Below are 14,518 nucleotides of genomic sequence, written 5' to 3'. Positions count from 1 at the left end.
ACCAAAAAACAGCACTGCTCCACAGCTGCCGGCCGCTGCTGCCTCTCTCGTAATGCCTAGCTCCGACCATATTAAGATTTGGAGGAATTTTCTGTCGTGTGTCTCCCCCTGGACACCCTCTTCTTTTTATTAACTCTTTTCGTTTTAGTCTCTGTACAACAAGATTATTACGCACACACTCTCTCTCTCTCCAAAATTGTCTATCCTTTGCTACTGTGATTTCGTTCCATGATCCAAACATCAACACTTTAGTTTTCTTATAGTTTACAATTTTATGTCGTTCATATAAATTCCAATTTTCTCTCGTCTTTATTGCTTTGTTCTAAGCAGGAACCAAAGCTGCCATGGAGAAGGACTATAGTGTGAGGATGGGTTTTGTGGTAAAAATACCTCTTCTCGTAAATAGCTCTTTCACATTATAGATTATGAATTTATTGGGTACATGCTAGAAAGATAATCTTCTGCCTTTTCCCTTGTGTTTCCCTAAACTTACATTGTAATGTATCATCTCAGTTCAAACTTTGCATGAGTAAATGTTAACTGATTATTATTCGAATGAAACAATTTCAAAAGGAAAGGTTCAGTACTTACTAGATTTTGAAAGATATTGACGGCAATGTTGATTTGTTTAGTTTAGCCGCTCAGATTTTTGTTTTGTTTCATACTTGTACCACTACAATTCTTCTTGTTTCAATATGTATAACTAAAATGACATGCTTGTGCAGGATGATTATATTTGTGCTATTTGTGATGAGGGTGGCGACTTGATATGGTAGGCATACTCTATTTGTCTAATCTTTTTCATAATGTAGGGTATCTTTTATTTTTTTGTTCTTCTCAGGTTAATCTATGGTATTTTGGAGAGTTATATGCCACTAAAAAAAAGGGCAACCTGGTGCATGTAGCTCCCGCTTGCGCAGGGTCCAGGGAAGGGTCCGACCACTTTGGGTCTATAGTACGCAGCCTTTCCCTACATTTCTGTAAGAGGCTGTTTCCAGGACTTGAACCCATGACCTCATGGTCACAAGGCAGCAGCTTTACCACTGCGCCAAGGCTCCCCTTCAGAGTTATATGCCACTAGTTCACGTAAAAATACATAGATCGGTTGAAAAGAAAATTAGTGTTCGGTATCATGTAAAATGATTGATTATTGTTGTTCATTTATTTTGAATGGAACTATTTGCTCATGTCATGTGTAAGGGGCTGTTTGGATTGCTGCCCACAGCCGCCCGTCCAAAATATTGGTCGTTGACCAGGCTGGTGAGGTCGTTTGGATGAGCGCTGATATTTTGGCTCGCCCAGCCCACCGCAGCGCTACTAGTGTATATCTGCGCCAACTTTTTGGTGAAGCTCGGGCGCCGAAATCGCTCGCCAATTTGTCATCGCAAATATTTTGGGGCTCTGTCAAAAACCAAAAGAAGGGCAAGGGCAGCCCCAGTGCATGTAGCTCCCGCTTGCGCAGGGTCTGGGGAAGGGTCCGACCACTTTGGGTCTATTGTACGCAGCCTTTCCCTAACCAAACAGCCCCAAAATATTTCCTCCATGTTCAGAGTTGCCATCGCAGCTCTAGATTGCCATTTGTCATTCTGTATACTATTTGAGTAGCCTGATTGCGTAACATTGTAGCTTGCATTGCATGAACTCTGCAAGGCTATTGTTCTCGAAAGAAGTTTTGTATCCAGCGGGGCCTGCGTGCTCCCTGACTGAAGAAGGGTTGACACATATTCTTAACTTAATTCATTGTAGTTGTGATGGTGACTGTGGGAGGTCATTCCACCCAACCAAACCTACTGGTGAAGCTTCTCATTGCGACACTCTTGGTCTGAGTGAAGAACAACTGGTGCTAATTCTTTACCAAATTATTCAGTTTTATTCTTGTTTCAGTATGTCCGGTATTGGCATCTAACTTTTCATGCATATCATATTATATAGGAACTACCTGAGTTTCCGTGCGAAAATTGTGCGTCTAAGAAGCACCAGTGCTTTGTTTGCGGAGAGTTGGGATCTTCAGACCAAGGAGGAGGCGAACAGGTGTGTCTGAAAAAACATGTATTTGTACTTTGTATTTTCTGAGATATATTATATTCTGTTTGTGATGGAACTGTTACTTGATTTACTGATTTCTTAATTCTCTATGTCATTGAGAATAATGAGAAAAAACAGTAGAGTTCTTTGAAGCTAAAGTATTGTGATTCTGTAGATGTAGGAGCCAATGGAACAACTACTAATGATACTTGATTTTGATTGCATATAGGCTCTAAAATAATATTCAGGATCTTTTTGCATATGCAGTTGCTCGTCAGGATAGATCAGATTCCTTTAATTCTCCAACTTTTTGTTTGCATTTTTGTCAGGTCATCATACAGTGCAATAAAAGGGGCTGTAAGCGCTTTTACCACCCTGAATGTCTTCCACTGGACATCAATAATTTGCCAGGGGATTCATGCCCTATGCATGAATGCTACTCGTGCAAGAAAAAACATGCAACATCAAAGGGTAACAAAACAACAGGAAAAACAAAGGGAAAAGGAACGTGCAGGAAAAAACATGCAACGTCGGAGGGTAATAAAACAATAGGAAAATCAAAGGGAAGGGGAACGTGGGGAATGGACTTGGTGCTATGCAGGCGCTGCCCCAAAGCATTTCATCGGAAGTGCTTGCCAAGGTGTGATTTATGTATCGGATAGCTCGTGTTGATATTGTCTGCTTTGATGTATCTTCTTTTGTTGACCCTTTGTGCTTGTATTGTAGGAAAATCAATGGCGGTGAAGGTGAAATACAGAGGATATGGGAGACTGCGGGTGGGACTGTGTTCTATTGCAGGTAGCTTTGCCGTCGTCCTTTTGTCATTCTCTGTGTCCTCTGTCTGTTCTACTTTCAGAGTGTGTTACAGGTGCAAAATCTTTGCAGGGATCATGAGATGGTAGAAAATCTCAGAAGTGCAAAGAGGAATCATATTAAGTTTCGAGAAGAAAAACCTAAAGGTGCGACTGAAAACCAAAGTGTTGAGGATGGGAACAAGTGAAGTGTTCCTGTTGCGAAAAATATGGCCGGACCTGTGGTGGCCTCCCTCCATGATTTATCTTCCAACTTGTTGGAGAAAGGAAGCTTGTCTTGGGCTCTTGGAGAATCGCAAAGATAGTGAAGTGAAAACTTTGGTGTCGTCTATGACAGATAACATTATCTGCAGTCTTGCGTCATTCATGTGTTGATGTGTTGATGTGGTTTATGTCCGGTGACCGTGAAACCGCTCTGGTGTGTAGCGTGACATTGTTATTTCGTACATTGCCAGAATTTGGACATTAATCAGGTAGTATGAACCGCCATTAAGACGACGCAGATGTGAGTCGTCATGATAGAAATGTGCTGGCATGTCACCGGCAGGGGTCTTTCCTCCCTTGCCCTTATCTGGTTGGTGCTTCTAATGCTAGTTTCATTTGGTTGCCCCTGGCTTGCTGTGATGATGGATGCAGGTCACACACAGGTGCCAATCTGGGCCAGCTCACCTGAGGGCGACGCTTTGCTGGGCCGCATTGTTTACAGTTGAGCCTGTCATTTTTCTGTTTGGCCAGTGCTTTGCTGAATCTGTCATGACCGGGATGGATTGCAACGTGGCGAGTTAAGCGACTGAGAGCTTGCCTCAGGACGCATTCAGTTGAGATGACACGACGGTCTCAAATATTTTACTGGTGAGATGAGATTAGATGACGGGGTAGGCTTGACCTCGCAGAGCCACGCGCCTACGCCGACGCGAGAGCGACCGAGCACAAGAGCGCTTGGCTGGCAGCAGTCAAAAGCCGGCCACCAGCACCATTTCATCCCTGGCGGTGTCGTCAGCGGAATGGCCGGCGTCTTAAACAAACAACGAGCACGATGGCCGGCGACGGCGAGTAGAACAAAATGCAAAGATTTTGTCCGTTGCAGATTAGATAAGCTGCGGGCCGCGGCGAGGATGGCCGCCGCTCGTGCCACCGGCAGGCACCAAGTCCACGCCTCCGCCACTTTCAGTTCATTCGCCCCTACGCTCCCCGTCGCGTCAGGTCGCTCTCTACGCGCGCACCCCCAGTCAGTCCCACCTCCCACGCGCACGGCACGGCGCACCCCCAATGGCGTGGGACTAACGCGCGGCTCGACTCACAATCCCGTCACACGTCCATCGTTCTCGCTTTCTCTGGAAACCGGAACACCCCCCATTTCTACGGTCCAGCTTAGCTGTTCGCTCTACAGTTTGGTCGGCAGTCGTCACCGTCGTCGGCCGGCGCGCTCCGTGCCCGCCGCCGCGGCGGGCGGTTTTGACCTCCCGCCTCGCGCTCGCCTCGGTTGCGGTTGCCAGGCAGTTACTTACCTTACACCACGGCAGCAGCGACTGCCTTCCGCTTCCGCTTCCGCACCAACCCCACCACCACCACCACCACCGTCACCGCCACCACAGCAACCCAACAAACCGCGGAGAGGCGAGGGGCGGTTGCTCTACTGCTGCTCCCTCCCTCCTAGCGCCGCGCTGCTGCTGCTCATCCTAGCAGCCGCCGCCTCCCCTCCCCTTCTAGCGCTTCGCGTCGTGTCGTTTAGCAGTCAGGAGAGTGCTCCACCCTGCTTTCCCCCTCCGGGGTTCGTTATTTCGTGGCTTGCGGCGGCCCCAAATCCTATCTACCGCCGGAGAGGCGCCGTTCGCTTTTGATCGATCCTGTCGGCCGGCGCGGATGGAGGCGCTCAAGAAGCAGGCCAGCAAGCTCCGGGAGCACGTCGCCAAGCAGCAGCAGGTACGGGTTCCCCTCCCAAATTCCACAAATTCAGCCTCCCGCCGATCACCGTGTGGCCGGAATTTCGCCGGAAGTACAGGCGTGGTTCTTCCCCCGGCTATTGCTCCCCCAGTCAATTCCACACAGAGTTAGTTTGAGAATTTTGAGGTTATGGGTAGTGACCACTGTATCGGGAGAACAGAACAGAACAGCAGCCATTGGAAGGGAACGAGTGAATTGCATATCTATTCTTTAGGTTTCTGACACTAATATGGACCTACTCATTTCTTGCACGTTTGACTGTGGATACCCACTTATTCGGAAGCTGAGCCTAATTTTGCTTGGTCCAATCCAATAGAATAGATGGGTTCGAGCATCATATGACATACTTCTTTGCCTGTTTCATTCTTGAGAGAGTTACATTTACTTTGCAGGCGGTTCGCAAGACGTTCAGCGCACGCCATAATCAAGACACTTCGCTTGTTGATGAAGCTGAACTTGAGTGCCACCAGAATCTCCAGAAGCTTTATAATACCACAAGAGCAGCTAAAGTATGTCTTCCTTCAGTTTGTTACATCTGATAGATAAGAGATTATTTACGGTACATCGTACTACTGAGATTTAGGTGTAGTATTAAGTTAATCCAACGATTGATATGGTTCGCCTAAAAGCTCAGCTTGAGGATAGCTTGGTAATTTCCGACTAGGCTAATATTCTCAGCTTTGGGTTCGGCCCGATCGATTCAATGCCTCCAATTAATCCAGAAGGAACAGGAAAATCAACTGATCACAACCACATGACCTCGCCTCCCTGCGAACGATCCCAATATAGCTCCGCCATATGTGACGATCGCCGCCACACGCGACGAGCGCAGCTGTACGCCCGCTCCTCCCTTGCGCCACCGCTGTCAGGTGAGATGCTGCTGCATGGAAGGTCGATGAGGAGGGCGATGCCGCCAATCGCTGCTCTCGTCTCCCTTTTCAACACCAACAATGATGAAGCATGGAATCCAAGAGCCCATGCAAAACTTTAGCACTAGTCTGGTCATTGATCTTAGCAGTAGCTGGATGATGCATGTTACATGTAGGCTACCACAAAGAGCTTACATGCTATAACATAACGGCATCACATACTCCCTCCGCCCCAAAATTCTTGTCTTACATTTGTCTAAATACGGATGTATCAAGTCACGTTTTAGTATTAGATACATCCGTATCTAGACAAATCTAAGACAAGAATTTTGGGACGGAGGGAGTATTACATAGCGAATTTGGGACACAAATGAATCAGTTCCACTACTGTTTTGTAACTTCAGAGAGAAACAGTGTGTATGACACATTCAATCCATGTCCTGATCCAACCATATAATTACTACTTCCAAGTTCCACAAAAAACTGTTTCGCTCGACGCCAATTCCAAATCCAAGCCTAAACAAGCGTGGACGTCGAACTCAACGGAAGGCAATGACGGTGTGCTTGGCGGCCAGGCGATGGAGAGCAGCATGCTCTCGCGCCCAGACCCGCGTACCCCGCACCCACTATGATTCATCCCCAACCCGATGCGAGCCCACCACCACTCCACCAACAGCACGAACGGCAGCTCCGGCGGCATCCCTCCAGCCGTCGCCCAGCTCGTGGATTACCAGCAGAAGCTGGATGCTGGACTGCCCAAAGTGCCCTCCATGCCTGAATATACTACAAGAATTCTAGTGTAGTATTGTTATTATATCTTAGCCGTTGCATCATAAAAATAAACGGCATAGAATAACTTAATGTACTGTAAAAGGACTCACAGATAACTAGTCTAGCCGATTGTAAAGTGAATTGATTGTGTCTCATTTTGTAGCATTTCCAACGAACCATTGTACGAGGACTGGAGGGTTTTGTTGCTGTTAGCACCAAACAGATGGAGATAGGTAACTTCACATTATTTTTGTTGTTGTTGTTGTTGTTGTATGTGCATATGCTTCTATTTTGAGATGTTGTCAAGCTATAATGTTTCTTCCTGTAGTGAAAAAGCTAGCTGAGGATTGTTGCAAATATGGAAACAACAATCAAAATCTTGGTTTTGTTCTTGGAAAGGCTTCAGTTGAGTTTGGTAAATCCCACAGCCAAATGGAGATAGAGCGGGAGAAACTTCTTAGAGTTCTTGGAGAGCAGGTGATGGCTATTCCCATCCTCAGTTTCACTATTTCATAAGTTTCTCAACATCACAAATGTTGCCTTCATGGCGTTATGTTTATTAGTCTGAAACATCTAGGTTGTGATATATTTTCCTTTTTACCCTTGAGCGGAATGTCATCCGAAGCTAGATGTGGTTTATTCTGTTGAAATTTACAAAATAGTATCAAAGCAAGTAGTGAATGCCAAATGTGATATGATGATTTCTGCATTCTAAAATGCACATATAACTTCTTTATGAATACATCTAACTGATGACATCACATTTTCTGATTGAGCTGTATTGCTACTGTTTAACCATTTGGTTTTTCCTACCCACAGGTTTTTGAGCCTCTTCGAGAAATGATAATGAGTGCTCCTCTTGAAGATGCTCGCTTGTTAACTTATCGCTATCAACGGATCAGACAAGATATGGAGTCTCAGGTAAATGAATAGCAGATGAAAAATTATCTTCTCCAGAGCAGTGGTTATGCCAGGAGTTAGTACCTGTGATTTCACTCCTTTAGCTTCCATGGACTAATACATAAAACTAGAAATTATAGCAAAACAAAGTGGCATTTGGAAAAATCTGTGTGGTCAGCTGATCACAGAGCTACTCGCCTAGTACTGTAACTACTTCAGAGATCCCTGCCTGATACTAAAAAGACAATGTTTCTCTTATTAGATAGCTGATGTGGTTAGAAGGCAACTGAAGTCCAAGGAGAGTAGTGGTAATACAGATTCGGTGAAACTGCAACATGCAGAGTCGAAATTATCAGAGCTCCGAACTACGCTGGCAGCATTAGGAAAAGAAGCAACGGCAGCTATGGAGGCTGTAGAGGCTCAGCAGCAACAGATTACCTTTGACCGTCTTCTTGCAATGGTATGGTACGCCTCACTGTTATCTCAGAATATGTACTTTTGTTGACGGTTGAGATTCCTGTGGTATGGTATGGCCACTTGTGCTATAAACAGAATGGTCATAAATTGCCTTTTGGTTTTGTTGATTAGAAACTTCATTTCTAGGATAGAACTTCATTTCAATGACTTAACTTTTTATTCTGTTCTGCCTGTGTGCATGTGCGCGTGTGGTCATATGGGTATATTGCTTTTGTTCTGAACCCCGATGTGCGGGTGCCTAGTTATTGATCTACTCCTTCCTTATCAAAATATAAGACGTTTTTTCGTCTAAATCTAGAACAAAAAACGTCTTATATTTTGATACAGAGGGAGTATTTTTTTTTACCAAAACTGTACTTACTGATTAGAAGTAAAACACAGTGTCATGTAAGTTTTGGCATCTAAACAATTCTTATAGTTTGGCCCAATCCCCTTGAAAGTTTCCTGGAAATTAAAATATATCTTCTAATTACCAGGTGTCCTTTTAATACATAGTTTGGATTTTCTGTCCGTTTGATGTGATTGGTGATATGTGTGATTTAGATATTGAACATGGGTATGTTTTTTTTTTCACTTGCCCCTGAGTTCCCCACTCCTGGATTTGAGACTCATGAGCTCCAACCAAATATGCATACGCCTCACGTACCCTATGTGAAATTCGATAACTTTGATTGAACAGGATTGAGCATTAAACATTAATGGGCGTTATGGTGTTCCCCACTTGCAGGTTGATGCCGAGAGAACTTACCATCAGAACGTTGCTGATATTCTGAACAAACTTCATGATGAGGTGCATAGTTATTTCTAAATAATGGATTATTTGACCTGTATTGTGCATTTTTAATGCCCTAAACGTTGAAAATAGATGTGAGTATTTTCTGCTGAAGGTTATTGCCATTTTTCTGCTGATTTGCACAGATACTCAATGCAAGACCCCATGAAGAGTCAGATAACAATGATGATGTGCCATCATCAGATCCATCATCGGAGCCTAAAGTATCACCGACACATGTGCACTCAAATAGCATATCAGAAGATCCAGCATTAACTGAAACTAGCGAACCTACAAGGAATGGCCAGGAAGTGCATTATGTTGGGGAGGTACGTACGCCTTTTGCACCACGTATTTGGCAGATCAGTTTGTAGTGTGTCATCTCTACTGTTCTTCACTCTGTTGTATTATTGTCTTGTACTCTATATCATGTTAGACCTTAGTTCCGTACTGGCATTAGCTATTTTAGAGAGACTGATGGTAGGTTTTTTGGAAGCCCCAGAAAGCTATCTCTGGAACTGCTCCATATATTTATTTATAAGTAGATTATAAACATTTGCTTTCTCATGGCTGATTTTTATGATGTCAAGTTCATTTGATTGATTCATAAAAAAAATGTTCATCTGATTCTCCAGTAATCAAAGAAATCGAGAAACTAAATTGTTTGGTAGCATAAGAAAGCCATAAAATATGCTGTTAGTAGCATGATTATCCAAAATCATGTGAGCCTCCATCTTGTTGAATCAAAACTGCAGCTTAAACAGTGCTTAATATGATCGATGAATATCCCGTGCTGCCATTCTTTCAACAAAGCTCCTCGCCTACCTTGCATTTCATGTTATTCTTTTTTCACACCTGCTAAATATAGTAATACCACATAAAAATGCTGGAGTGGAAATTCCATGTGGGTTAATCCACACACAAATAACAAATATATGCAATAAAAGGATGGCAAGGGGTATTTGGGAAGATTAGTTGTAGAGTAATTTTAGCAACTGCAGCACAATTGCTGTACTGAACATAGCATTTCATCACTCCAGAAGCTGAACACTTGATGACTTCCTTGTCGTGCAGGTAATCCATCCGTTTTATGGTCAGGCTGATGGTGAGCTCAGTATCTCCGTGGGCGATTTTGTTGTGGTCCGCCAGGTACACTCGGTTTGCACATCAGCATTCACTGTTGTAGATTTCATCCATCTATTATTCATGTTACACCTCATGGCCAAATTTCTGAAGTAGTGAACCACACCTTAACTCATACCGCAGTAAGTTGGGTAACTGCTGCTGCATGAACATGATGAGATGCAAGGGATCGCATAACTGTCCATTTATAAGAAGAGAGAAGGAACACATGGGTCCGGCAGTGCTAAGCAAGCAATCTTTGCGTGTCTGTCTCGACAGGTGTCTCCAAACGGGTGGTCGGAAGGGGAATGCAAAGGAAAGGCAGGCTGGTTCCCATCTGCGTACGTAGAGCAGAGGGACAAGGCCCCGGCAAGCAAGGTGATAGAGCCTGGACGTCTGACTGCGTGACCCCTCTTTCTTCTTGTACTAAATGGCTCCACTGCTGTTCATCGTCCTGCTTTCTCCCCTGTACATGATATGAGGTACTTGCTCAGGACTGCCTAGCATTTTGTAGAACTTTCTTATACCTTTCTGTGCAGATTCTTTGTGCTGCTTATGTAAAGAACATAGTAGTAGTGTTTTGCCTTTAGGATCTTCTCTTCTGTTCTTCTTTTTCTTTCTCCCACAACAATGTGAGTATGTATAGAGCTATTGGCCACGCACGGGATGCTGCATCCTTCCCCCTGTTATGCGGAAAGCGTGCTTCCTGCCGAACTAGTATTATCGGGTTCAGAACAGTGATGGATATTATCACCACTCTTGTTTCTCTCTGTAACTTTGTTTCTGAAGGCTTATTCTTTTTTCTCTGCTGGATCGAGATTTCCTTTTGCTTTTTCTTTAGAGGAGATTCCCTTTTGCTATTCTTGTCAATCAAAATAGTAAAACCGACGCAATTGGCCCATCCGGTATATCCGATTGGGCAAAACAGGGTTGGACGTTGGTTGGATTCTTCTTCGATCCAGCTCTCTCCAAGTCCGATGAACCTCTTAACTGCAACAGGAACACTTGCTTTCTTTTTCCTCACCGGCTCACCGGCTGCAACAGAGACAGTTTCCTTGGGCTCTGAATTTATTGGCCCTCCCTCCCATGCTTTTTATCCATCTCTTTTGCTGCTGGTCCGGCCAGTGCGTAGCTCCTCTAGGCCACCATCGCATGGCTATTTCTTGCGCCTGCACGCACATGGAGCTCGGAAAGCTCGCAGCCTCAGCCACCGTTTCATCACGAGTTGAAGGGGAAAAAAAACTAAACTCAGCGAGGAAGAGACCGATAGTGCTGGCGACATGGTTGAAAGCGCAAGTGGCCGTTTGTGGTGTCCACGGATGGATTGATTGATTGGCTCCTAGCTCACCGATCTTCCCAGGCCGCTGGGGCCTCCGGCAGTTATGACGGCGTGCTCCTGCTCGCCTCTCCTCGTTCGTCGCTGCCGTTTCCATTTCCGATCCAGCAGCCGCGCACAAAAGTCATGGATGATGGATCGCCCTAGGAGAATCGCTTCTCGCTAACTATTGGCCACCGAACCCTAGCAGAGCCAGAGCGCGGTTGGCGTTCACTGGCGCCGGAAAGGGACGTCGGATTACAGGAATCTAGCTAGCCAAGGCCTCACTCAGCCTTTTGTGCTCGGTTTTCCTAGCGACAAGCACTCTGGTACAAAACGTTTATTTTTGGTGAAAGTACTCCATGGACCCGCGCATTTACGAGCCGCTGGTACTTTGCCACAACCCCACGAGAGAGAGTGAGAGAGGGAGTCCAGTGTCATCAGGCATTGCCCTTTGTTGAGACATGTTTTTTACTAGACTGGATCGGATGAGGCAGGGTAAAAACTGGCGGCTGGCTTTGGCAGGCGGACCGCGGACGGCGTGGGTGAAAGGGTCACATCGGATCACAAGAGAGGACATCGGCTATGAGACACCACAGCTCAGCAACCTCTGGCGCCTCGTCGGCCAGAGCGCCGGATCCACCAACGGACCTCCTCCGAGGTTAGGGTTTGTTTGGTTCATGACTAACTTTGTCACAACTAAGCTTAGGCGAAGTGTGTCTGTCATAAAAAATATGGCTAACAAAATGGCCACCACTAGTGTGGCAAGATTTGACAAGAAATTGAGTCTATGACATGTGGATCATGTAGCTAGAAAAGTGTGGCAATCCACAAGTGTGACAATGAACCAAACACATGCCTAAGATATTGTGGCATGCCTAAGCTTAGGCGTGGCAACCTTAGGCTGCAAACCAAACATGCCCTTAATCACTAAGAGCAACTCCAACCGGGCAATTCAAACAGACGGCGATTTTGTCCGCTGTTTATCCATTTGGGTCGGCTCGGCGGATACCCATGTCCGCTTTCGCGTTTGGGTCGGCGCTTGCGCCCAACAGTGGTTCGATCCATTTTTTTTAGTAAAGAAGGCAAACATTTTAAAAATAAAAAGCATTAATTAAATATTAATGCCGACTACAAAGGCCGGCGAGAGTCCACGAGTCCACTTTTATATTTAATTAACATAAATAAAACTGAAAACGAGGAGAAGGCGCGCTGCCCTAGGCGTCGTCGTCGTCGTCGTCGGGGCCGGTAAGGTCGATGAGCGTCGGCGCAGGGCCAACCCAGGGGAACGCCGTCTCCTAGGCTGCTGCGACGTTGTCCGCCGGCGGGGCTGCCCTACCGCAGGCATGGTGCTCCTCCTCCGCCTCGCGGCGCGCTCCAGCGCCTCGAGATGCTTGCCCTCGCGGCAGTCCTCTGCTAGCCTCCGCTGCCGCTAGTGCTCGAGATAGGCCTGTTCCTACTCTTGCGTCGTTCCGCACCAGATCGATGGTGCGCTGACCCACTCGCGCACCACCCCGGTTCATGAGTAGCGCTCAATGGGTGTCGGCGCCGGCTCGGCCTTGAGGAGGGACGGCGGCCTCAACGGCGGCACGACGCAGTCGCCGGCTGTGGAGAGCGCCATGGCTTCCGCCATGCGCGCTTGGTACGTCTCCTCTTCCTCCTCCTTGCGCCGCTCCTCCTTCTCGCTCTCACAGACGGCAGCCGCCAGCACTGCCTGGTAGGTGGCCTCCGCCTCCTGGTCCTCGTCACGCATGACGAGGGGCGACGGCGACGAGCCATGACGCAAATCATGGACGCCGCGCCTCCTGGCCTCCTCATGCTCGAAGGCGAACCACCGCTCCAAGCGGGAGAGTCGAACGCGCAGGTGGGGTCGCGACGCTGCTCCAGTGTCAGCAGCTGCTGCCGACGCCGCACCTCCTTCGCGTGCGCCCTCGCCGACCGCGGCATGGCTGGCACTGGGATCCTCTCCGGATCCAAGTGCCAGTCGTGTGGCATCGTCACATGGGGATATGGGAGGGGGATGCGGTGCTCCCAATACTACCTCCTCTGGTGCACTGGGATGTTGATACGCTGCAGCGACCGGCCAGCAGATGCCAGTGGAGGAAGGGGGAGGAGGGTGAAGGGGTGGCTAGGGTTTGTCGCCGACGGGGGAGCACTGGGTGGCGAGATGGGGACGGGGGCGTCTGGAAGCGGATGAGGACCCCCCCACGCTTGGATTGAAAAAGGCCGACCGCCATCGCTGATGCATGGGCCCGAGGTCGGTGGTCGTCATTAATAAAGACGACCGTGGTAGTTGGACGACCGCCAGGTGGGGACGCGGCGGACACCGAGCGGATGCACGACGCGTCTGCTTTGTGTCTGTGCTGACGCATTTCAGCCGCAAATTTGGGCTGTAAATGGGTCCGCGCGGACGCGAAGCTGACACATTTTGGGAATGGGTTGGCGTGTTGGGCCAGCATATTTGTCCGCGGTGACCCAAACGGACGGTAGCAGACGAAATGGGTACGTGCATTGGAGTTTCTCTAAAATTTCTACGTCTATCTGTAAAAGCTCCCCAATATACGCCCCAACCATCTGAGGTGAGCTACCGGTCACCGTCTGGACAGAAAAACGTCAGGTAAATCCAGCTCAAACGTTTGAGCTGACCTACCACTACAAAAAATACACTTTCGTGATGGTACGTGTTTGTCACAGTAGTTCACATTTTCTGTCATGCATGTACGTCCATGACGATTTTATGACAGAATCAAGATAGTCATACCTGTGCTGTCGTAGAAGTGTTCAATGACAATACCAAAATTATCATCACGGAAGTGTCCACTTCCATGACGATAAATCGCGCATCATAGAAGTGATTTCATCAAGGGCGACCGACACGTGGCATCCACCATAACGAGTCGCCGTTAAGCTATCGGGTTCTGGTTTGGATCCGATAACCCGTTAACAGCCTAAACCAATGGGGATTTTCCACGTGTAAAATTCTCATTAGCCAGAGGAACCACGTGTCGGCTCATCGTTGGGACAGATGCCATCCACTCATTGGACCGAAGGTGCCTATGATACATCGACACGTGGCACGGCCCAACAGAGGCCCATTCCGGTGAAAGGTAGTGGCCTGGCCCACGGAAAGCCCGTTAACGGCATGTTTGCTGTGACACCCCCGATTCAATCGTACACTAATCATGCACGCAAACGTGTATGATCAAGATCAGGGACTCACGGGAAGATATCACAACACAACTCTAAAACCATAAATAAGTCATACAAGCATCATAATACAAGCCAGGGGCCTCGAGGGCTCGAATACAAGTGCTCTATCATAGACGAGTTACCGGAAGCAACAATATCTGAGTACAGACATAAGTTAAACAAGTTTGCCTTAAGAAGGCTAGCACAAACTGGGATACAGATCAAAAAAGGCGCAGGCCTCCTGCCTGGGATCCTCCTAAACTACTCCTGGTCGTCGTCAGCGGCCTGCACGTAGTAGTAGGCACCTCCAGTGCAGTAAGAG

General features: G+C 47.2%; 2 protein-coding genes across 5 annotated transcripts in view; both read left to right on the top strand.

Moving 5' to 3' along the window:
* The window catches only part of LOC119290877 (protein ENHANCED DOWNY MILDEW 2-like), a 21,792-nt gene extending 18,427 nt beyond the window's left edge, over positions 1-3,365 (top strand). For all 4 annotated transcript variants that reach the window (XM_037569543.1, XM_037569542.1, XM_037569545.1 and 1 more), the window contains 7 exons: positions 331-380; positions 726-772; positions 1,747-1,840; positions 1,933-2,031; positions 2,355-2,665; positions 2,752-2,823; positions 2,911-3,365. In XM_037569543.1, coding sequence (XP_037425440.1) covers positions 331-380; positions 726-772; positions 1,747-1,840; positions 1,933-2,031; positions 2,355-2,665; positions 2,752-2,823; positions 2,911-3,025 — 788 coding nt within the window. In that variant the 3' untranslated portion in view covers positions 3,026-3,365. The remainder of the gene's footprint in view (positions 1-330; positions 381-725; positions 773-1,746; positions 1,841-1,932; positions 2,032-2,354; positions 2,666-2,751; positions 2,824-2,910) is intronic.
* Positions 3,366-3,971: 606 nt separating this feature from the next.
* LOC119290875 (SH3 domain-containing protein 2-like) lies at positions 3,972-10,462 on the top strand. Its single transcript, XM_037569541.1, has 10 exons — positions 3,972-4,760; positions 5,174-5,290; positions 6,585-6,654; positions 6,750-6,898; positions 7,241-7,342; positions 7,584-7,781; positions 8,526-8,588; positions 8,717-8,899; positions 9,645-9,719; positions 9,972-10,462. The coding sequence occupies exons 1-10, from the start codon at positions 4,701-4,703 to the stop codon at positions 10,098-10,100; spliced, it is 1,146 nt and encodes a 381-aa protein (XP_037425438.1). The 5' UTR covers positions 3,972-4,700; the 3' UTR covers positions 10,101-10,462.
* The last annotated feature ends 4,056 nt before the right edge of the window (positions 10,463-14,518 follow it).

This window comes from Triticum dicoccoides, chromosome 4B, assembly GCF_002162155.2.
Source record: "Triticum dicoccoides isolate Atlit2015 ecotype Zavitan chromosome 4B, WEW_v2.0, whole genome shotgun sequence".
NCBI lineage: Eukaryota > Viridiplantae > Streptophyta > Magnoliopsida > Poales > Poaceae > Triticum > Triticum dicoccoides.
Note: the sequence above shows the minus strand (reverse complement) of the source record. Positions and strands in the feature narration are given on the sequence as shown.